The sequence below is a fragment of the Chrysochloris asiatica genome, unplaced genomic scaffold (genome assembly GCF_000296735.1).
Source record: "Chrysochloris asiatica unplaced genomic scaffold, ChrAsi1.0 scaffold00445, whole genome shotgun sequence".
Lineage (NCBI taxonomy): Eukaryota > Metazoa > Chordata > Mammalia > Afrosoricida > Chrysochloridae > Chrysochloris > Chrysochloris asiatica.
In genome coordinates, this window is record NW_006408963.1 from 1,279,574 (window position 1) to 1,288,553 (window position 8,980).

At 43.6% G+C, this 8,980-nt stretch overlaps 1 protein-coding gene across 1 annotated transcript in view; it reads left to right on the forward strand.

Moving 5' to 3' along the window:
• The window catches only part of FAM50A (family with sequence similarity 50, member A), a 35,639-nt gene that overhangs the window by 26,187 nt on the left and 472 nt on the right, over positions 1-8,980 (forward strand). The window contains 1 exon segment of the mRNA XM_006877233.1: positions 8,730-8,973. Coding sequence (XP_006877295.1) covers positions 8,730-8,973 — 244 coding nt within the window.

Genomic DNA, 8,980 nt, shown 5'->3' on the forward strand with positions numbered 1-8,980 from the left:
ACGATAGAATGAATGTAAAACTAATGTTCTCCCATGTAAACTATCACATAATTCACAATAAAACATTAAAAAAAAAAATGACCTGGCAGAGGTAAAAAAACAAACCTGTAGCTTCCAAATCCAAGTTACAGTTAAGTCATCAGGTTCCAGAAATTTTTGTTTCAACATCACTTAGTTTCAACAAATGGATGCAGTACCAGAAATACTCATTCATCCGAGCAAAAAACTTTGGAAGATACCTACCTACCTGGTCACCCAACTGAAAGAGATACACAATTGTGTCCATTCCAAAGAAACGTAGTCCAACAGAATGCAGAAATTATTGAACAATATTATTAGTAATACACAAAAGTAAAATTGTGAAGATAGTCCAGAAACAGTTATAGCAGAATATCAACAAGGAACTATAAGATTCAGATTCAAAAAAAGATGTGGAACAACAGATGGCATTGCTGATGTCAGATGGACCTTGACTGAAAGCAGCGAATACCAAAAAGCTGTTTACATGTATTCTGTTGACTAGTCAAAGGTATTCTGTGTGTATCATGACAAATTATGTTATCGTTGTTAGGTGCCAACTCATAGTGACCTTGTGCACAACGGAATGACACTGCCCAGTCCTGCGTCATTCTCACACAATCGTTGTTACATTAGAACACATTGCTACTGCCACTGTGTCAATGCATCTCGCTGACCCTCTGCTTTACCCAGCATGATGTCCTTTTCCAGAGGCTGGTACTTCCTGATAGCATGTCCGAAGTATGAGAGACTAAGTTTCACCATCTTGGTTTCTAAGGAGCATTCTGGCTGTACTTCTTCCAACACAGATTTATTCTTCTGGAAATCCATGGTACTTTAAAAAAATTATTATCCAGCACTGAAGTGAAATATTTGGGGCTACAGATTAATCGAGTCCTTTATTCATTACCATTTTGTTGGCTGCACTTCTTGCAACACAGATCTGTTGGTTCTTTTGGCAACCCGTGGTACTTTCAATATTCTCCACACCCTAACTCAAATGTGTCAATTCGGCTACGGCTGTACAGCTTTCACATGCATACCCGTAAGTTATTCCTCTTTATGGTGTCCCACATAAATCTTGGGCTGCTTCAGATTTTTTTACTTCTTTTTTTGGATTTTTTTTTTCGCAGACTGTTACTGAGAGATTTGTCTTCAAACTCACTGCTTTGACCTTCCATTGATTCAAATATACTCCTTTGCTCTTTCAATGCTTTATCCATTTTTGAAATCTTAGTGTTAATCTTCTGTATTTCCATTTGCAGACTTTGTATTCTCATTTTTCATTTATTTTGTCAGTGTGTCCTTGTAGTGCTTTCCTGAATTCTTCGGAAGGATTTTCTGTGTTTTCCTTGCCTTCATCTGTGGCTGTCTCCATCTTTCTCTCACTCCATTGTTGTTAGGGGCTTTGGAGTTGGCTCTGACTCAAGGCGACCTTACGTACAACAGAAGGAAACACCGCCTGGTCCTTCACCCTCCCCACTATTGTTAACCTTGAGCCCATTGCTGCTGCCCTGTGCTAGTCCATCTCACTGGGGGGCGGGGGGAGGTCTTCCTCTTTTTGTTGATCCCCCACTTTACCAAGCATGCTTTTCTTCTCCAGGGACTGGTCCCTCCTTATTAATATGTCTGAAGTATGAGAGACAAAGTCTCACCATCCTGCTTCTAAGGAGCATCTAGCTGTACTTCTTCCAACAGATCCATTTGCTTTTCTGTGGCACTTTCAATATTCTTCTCCAACACCGTAACTCAAGCGCATCATTTCTTCTATGGTCTTCCTTATTCATTGTGAGGTACCTAAATATATATATATATTTTTTTAAATGTTTTATTGTGAATGATGTGATAGTTTACATGGGAGAACATTAGTTTTACATTCATCCTATCATATATCGTTTCATTGCCATGGTTACAATCCAATATAATTCTTTTTAACTCATCAAGTAGTTATAATACCTTTTCATCGTCAGAATAATTTTTGCCTCTGCATCTTGCTCAATTGTTTAAGTCACTCTGTTTTGTTTCTTCACATGAATTGTCTGTTGTATTCAAGACATTTTGGTGTCCAGGTTAAATGGTAGACACATGGTAGATGGGTGACGGGGAGGGAGAGGACAATATATAAGAACAGGGAGGGTGGCAAATGAACAATGAAGACAGGGGAAGACTTAGGGAGGTGTGCATAGCCTAATGGGATAGAGGTAAATAGTGATTTATACACAACCTCGGAACAATAGTGTTCTGAGATACAGGGGTCAAGGCATAGTCTGAATGACTAAAGGAGGGGGGAAAGGTTTAGGTGTTAGACTGTCTTGTGGGTATTGGTTTCCCCTGCCTACTATTGTGTGGCAGTGTGGGTTAATGTGCTGGACTGCAAAATCATTTGAACCACATGGTTGGTGGTTTAAGGTTACCAGCTGCTCCTTGCAAACCCTATACAGGGTCGCTATGGGTCAGAACCGACTTGAAGGCACTTAACGACAATAACAACAATTTAGACATTCAAGTGTGATAGAAATAAATATTGGGGAAAATACATTGTGTTGTTGTATTTATATTTAATTGTCAACCACCTGTCTCCTGGTGGGTGTGATGAAAGAACCGAAGTGTGTGCAAGTTCTCCATTTGTCCACTCAATTTAGGGTGGGTTTGGCTGGTGTTGGCTGGCTGCTGTCTGTCATTGATCAGACGGTGTAGGAGCTGGTGGTGTCTGTAGGTGGTATAGTGGGGTTGTAGGTGGTACAGTTGTGGCTGGGCTGGGGTTGTAGGTGAGGTTGTAGGTGGTATGGTTGTGGCTGGGCTGTACAGGTACATTTGCTGTCTACCCCGCATACACACACACACACGCACACACACACACACAAGGATAAAACAAACAAATAACAGTAAGAAAGAAAATAATAAAAGGAGAAAGTAAAAAACAACAGGCAGCGGCAATAAATAAAAGAGAAAAAAGGGAAAGAAAAATAGAACAAAGAGAAAAATGACAGAAAATAAAAATAAAGAATAAACACAATAAATAAAGCTAGGGAGAGGGAAGGTGAAAAGAGAGACAAGAATAGTAAAGAAAAATCAAGAGGGAGAAAAGTAAGAGGAAGTGGGGGGAGAGAAACAGAAGAAAAGAAAAAGGAAAGTGGAGAAAGAAAAGATTAAAAAGGAACAAATTAGGGCAGGGACCAGACCCAGAGAGGACAAAACTGTGAGGGGTGTCTGCCAGGCAAGCAGCTCAAGAGGTGGAAGAGGAGGGCTGAAACGCTGGAGTTCCTGTAGGCCCAGGTATTGGCTGGAGTCACAGAACTCAGTCTGGAGTAGTTCATGCCCTAATGGTGCTTGATGTCTGGATCTTTATTCCCAGAAGGAAACTTACAAGACTGGAGGGCAGCTAGGGACAGGTCTGCAGCTTGTCAGAGTCCTTGCTAGTCTAGGGCTGGCTGGGTGCTGGGGTGGGGTGGGGGGCGGGGGTGCACCGCGCTGTGATGCAATGCTGCTAGAAACAGTTAGAGATAGTTGCTCTGAGTCAGGCCACGGTTCCAGGAGCTTCGGAAGAAAGGATCTGTACTGTTACATTTGTTGAAAGACAGTTTGTAGCCTGTCTAGCTAGTCTGCCAGCTGTCTGCAAACCCTTCAAGGCAGATATTCTTTGATGGTCTAGAAGCAGATGCGCTTACTAAGCTTCTGATTTGAGCAGATGAGTGGTTGTACCATTTACGGAGATGGAGAAGATGGGATTGAGAAAAGGGGGGATGATGATGATTCTGATCTTAGCTGCAGGAAGACATTGAATAGTCACATACACTGCTGTTGTTAGGCGCCATCTTCTCCATCTGTCATTTTTCTCTTTGACTGTTCTATTTTTCTTTCCCTTTTATCAATGGAAAAAAAATTGAAGTTGTCAAGGACTTCATTCTTCTTGGATCAACCATCAACACTCACGGAAGCAGCAGTCAAGAAATCAAAGGACATATTGCATTAGGCAAATCTGCTGCACAAGACCTTTTTAAAGTGTTGAAGAGCAAAGACATCGTCTTGAGGACTAAGGTGCACCTCAGCCAAGCCATGGTATTTTCAATAACCTCATATGCATGCGAAAGTTGGACAGTGAATAAGGAAGACCATAGAAGAATTGATGCCTTTGAATTATGGTGTTGGAGGAGAATATCGAAAGTGCCATGGGCTGCCAAAAGAATAAATAGATTTGTGTTGGATGAAATATAGCCAGAGTGCTCCTTGGAAGCCAGGACGACCAGACTTTGTCTTTCATACTTCAGACTTATTGTCAGGAGGGACCAGTCCCTGGAGAAGGATATCGTGGTTGCTAAGGTGGAGGGTCAGAGAAAAAGAGGAAGACCCCCAGCGAGATGTGTTGACCCAGTGGCAGCATCAGTGGACTCAAGCGTAGCAACAGTAGTGAGGTTGGCTGAGGACTGGGCAGTGTTTCATTCTGTTGTGCAGAGGGTTGCCATGAGTTGATACAACAATAAGCCTCCGTCCAAAGTGGCTCAGCTCTGTAGCTCTGTGTGTTGTGTCACCAAAGTCTAGTGTCACTGACAAGTGCTTCAAGGCACCCCACTCCACCAGGAAACCTTTTGCCCAAAGATGCTCCCTCCTTGGGTCAACACGCCCACTGGAACTGCGTTATTCCATGGGCCAGGAAGTCCTCTGTGCTGTCTCGCAATGGTCTCCTGGGTCTGCTGCTGCTGTTCCTTGGTTTCAACTTCTTGATGCTACATACCATTTCTTAGCATTACAACTTCCTGTCTGTGTCTCCTAAGTCTAGAAAGTTCTCAGTGCAGAGACCCTGGATCTAAAGGATGCATTCTACTCCTGGCTTTTCTTTTTGAAGAGTGAGTCCACCTCTTGCCTCGTTGATATGTTCCCTTTAAGCCTAGTGGGATGGCAAAACAAAGTAATCCCCTCATTAGGGTTCCATACACCTTATTTGCATGGTTACTCCCCCCGCCCCTGCCCTCCACACACAAACGGGTTCTAGGAAACTTATTTGCATTGTTAGCAAGCTGTTTACTTCCAAGCATAGTTCCAGTTTTGCTCAGTCAACAACTATGCCTAGACATATTATGTAATTCACTGCACCACCTGATAAGATTTGAGGCTTGGATCAATTCCATCCAATGGACTCATGGAACATGTGAACGAACATCAGTCACCATGACTCTGAGACCAGAAGAACTAGATGGTGCCCAGCCACCACTACCAACTGCTCTGAAAGGGATCACGTTAGAGGGTCTCAGATAGAGTGGGAGAAAATGTGGAACAAAACGCAAAATGATTTAAAACAAAACAAAACAAAGACTAGGTTTATTGGTCAGATAGAGGCTGGAGGAACTTTAGACTCTGGCCCTCGACCACTCTTCAGGTCTGGAAAGGAACTCACCTTTGTGGCCCAATTTTCAGCTAAGCAGCAGATAGGTTTATGGAGAGTGGGGGGCAACAACACTAACAAGGTATGCTCGCCACGAAATGGGGATCAATCTCTGAAAAGCAAAAGGGTAACATTTTCTTACAGACAAAGTTGAAAAGGGATGGGAAGGTGGGTGGAATGCAAATAGGAACCCCAGGAGGAAGCAGGATACCTGTTGTTGCATGGAGGGGATTGTAATCATTGAGATGAAACAAAGTGTTGTTGTTGTTGTTGTTAGGTGCCATCGAGTCAGTACTGACTCATAGTGACCCTATGCACAACAGAATGAAACACTGCCTGGTCCTGGGCCAACCTCACAATTGTTGCCACACTTCAGCCCATCAATGCTGCCACTTTGCCAATCCATCTCGCTCGGGGTCTTCCTCTTTTTCTATGACCCTCCACACTACCAAACATGATCTCCTTCTCCGGTGACTGGTCCCTCCTGACAATATGTCTGAAGTATGTTTGGCCACCCTGGCCTCCAAGGAGCACTCTGGCTGCACTTCTTCCAAAGCAGATCTGTTGGTTCTTTTGGTTGCTCATGGCACTTTCAATATTCTCCTCCAACACCATAACTCAAAAGTATCAATTCTTCTACGGTCTTCCTTATTCACTGTCCAGCTTTCGCATGCATGTGAGGTTATTGAAAATACCATGGCTTGGGTCAGGCATCTTAGCCTTCAAGCTGACATTTTTGCTCTTCAACACTTTAAAAAGGTCTTGTGCAGCAGATTTGCTTAATGTAATATGTCATTTGATTTCTTGACAGCTGCTTCCATGAGTGTTGATGGTTGATCCAAGAAGAATGAAGTCCTTGACAATTTCAATCTTTTCTCCGTTGATACAAAGTATACGGTTTTAAAAATGTAAAGCTAGATGATCCTGTCTGTAAACCTTCATTCAATTCACAATCAAAAGCAAGATTCGTACACTGAAAACTATAAAATATCATTGAAAGAAATTGAAAAGGACCTAAATAAATGTAAAGATAGCCTGTGTTCATGGATCGGAAGGCTTAGAATTGTTAAAATGGTGATAAGTTCTACACTGATGTGTAGATTCAATGCCATAAAAATTCCAGCAGCCTTTTTTTCAGATATGGAAAACTTGATCCGAAATTCACATGGAATTTCAATGGAACCAAAATAGTCTTGAAGGAGAACAAAGTAGGACTCACACTTCCTGATTTCAAAACTTAACTACAAAGTTATCATAATTAAGACAGTGTGGTCCTGGCGTAAGGACAGACACATCTATTCAATGGAAGAGAACTGAGAGTCCAGAAACAAACCCCTACTTCACATAGGCAATCGATCTTGGACAGTGGTGCCAAGAACATCTGATAGGGAAAGAACAAGGTGTTGGACAACTGGATATTCACGTGCAAAAGAAGGAACTTTAATCCAGACCTCCACCATGTGCAAAAGTTTTTCACTTAAATGAACCAATGACCTAAATATAAGAGCTAAATCCTTGCAACTCTTAGAAGAAACCATAGGGGTAACCTTTCATGATTTTGTATTTCTCAAAGGATGGTGGTGGTGGTTGTCTTTATGGGAGCAGAAAGCCTCATTTTCCTCCAACTGCTGGCCTTGAGGTTAGTAACCCAACACGTAACCAAGCAGGCCACAGTTCTCCTTTATCAAAAGATGAATTGTTGTGAAGTGCCGTTGTGTTGGATCTGACTCATAGTGACTCTGTATAGGGTTTCTGAGGAATGACTGGTGGCTTTGAACCATGGACCTTGAGGTTAGCTGTCCAGTGCTTATCTTACAGCGCCACACTAGGACTCCTTTATCAAAAGATCTGACACCTAAAACATAAACAACAAAATAAAATAGTAGAGAAACTGAACAACATCAAAATTGAAAGCTTTTGTGCTAAGAAAATGAAAAGGTAGTTGACAGAGAGGGAGACAATATTTGTAAACCATATATCTGATTAAGGGACTTGTATCTAAAATGGATATGAACCACAACTCAATCAGAAAAAGAGAGATGATTCCATTTACAAATGCGCAAGGGCTCTGAATAGAAATGTCTCCAAAGAAGATATGCAAAGGGCCAACAAGTACATGAAAAGAGGCTCACTGTCTTCACTGCTGTTGTTAAGTGCTGTCGAGTTGGTTCTGACTTATAGCGACCCTGAATAGGATTTCTCAGTAGCGCCTGGTAAGCTTGAACTGCTGACCTTGCGGTTCAAGCCGACTTTGCAGGCCAGTGCATTAACCCACAGCACTACACCCGGACTCCTCTACATCTTTAGAGAAATGCAAATCAAAATCACAATGAGGTAGCAGTTCCACCCCCACTAAGATGACTGTGACCAGAAACGGAAAATAAGAAGGGTTGGTTATGGTGCGGAGAAATTGGAACCCTCATCCATTGCTGGTGGGATTTGTGGACATTTGGTGATCCTTCCAAAACTTAAACATTGAGTTACCATGTTGTTGTTAAGTGCTGTAGAGTTGGTTCTGACTCATAACAACTCTGGGTAGGAAAACATGATTCTGAGTCAAGTATGTCAGACACGAAAGGACTAATCACATACGATCCCACATATACATGGTATCTGGTGGTGGCATGCCGTGGAGTCGGTTCTGACTCATAGGGACCCGGTATAGGGTTTCTGAGGCTGAAAATCTTTTTTTTTTTTTCTTATATTCCTTCTGGGTTTTTTTTTTTGGGGGGGGTGGGATGTACACAAAAACACTCAGGAATATATAATAATTTAAACAACCGAAGGGCACATTCTGCAAGCGGCTGTAAATCTTTAAGGGAGCAGAAAGCCTCATTTTTCTCTTGTGGAGCGCCTGGTACTTTCAACTTGCTGACCTTGAGGCTAGCAGCCGGACTCGCAACCACTAAGATACCAGAGTTCCTTAATCATTGTTGTTGTTGAGTGGCATCGAGTCGGTTCCGACGCATAGCGACCCTGTGTAGGGTTTCTGAGGAGCGGCTGGTGAGCTTGAACTGCCGACCTTGTGGTTCAAACGGACTTTGCAGTCCTAATGCCCACAGCGCCACACTAGGATTCCATATACGGCACCTAGAACCCATAAATTTCTAGAGACAGAAAGTAGCTTGATAAGGCTCTGGAGGGAGTGGGGAGTTTGGGTTTGGGGTATGAAAAGCGTTTGGAATGCACATTTTAATGGGTGAATGATGATATGTAAGTCAAGCCTTGGAGAGCCGCTCGCTAGGGAAGGATACGATGACAGGTGTTAATGACTTGGGCTGGGTGGCTATGTGCGATTGACAGCCGGCCTCCAGGGCTCTAGCCATCATAGGCAGCGTATCCCCAGCGAGAGTGGCCACTGCCCGTCCCCGCTACCCGCACCCCGCGTGCACCTGGAAGGAGTCCGAGGCCTCGGGTCCAGGCAGCAGGTGTCCCAGGCCAGAGATGCCTCCGAGGCGGGGCCTGAGCGCGCTCGCGCGGCTGGGGACGAGCCACCGCCTCCGGCCCTAGGGGGTGTGGCACGGGAGCGCGCGGGGCTCAGGGTGGCCATTGGCAAGCGGCGGGGGGCGGGGAAGGCGCGCG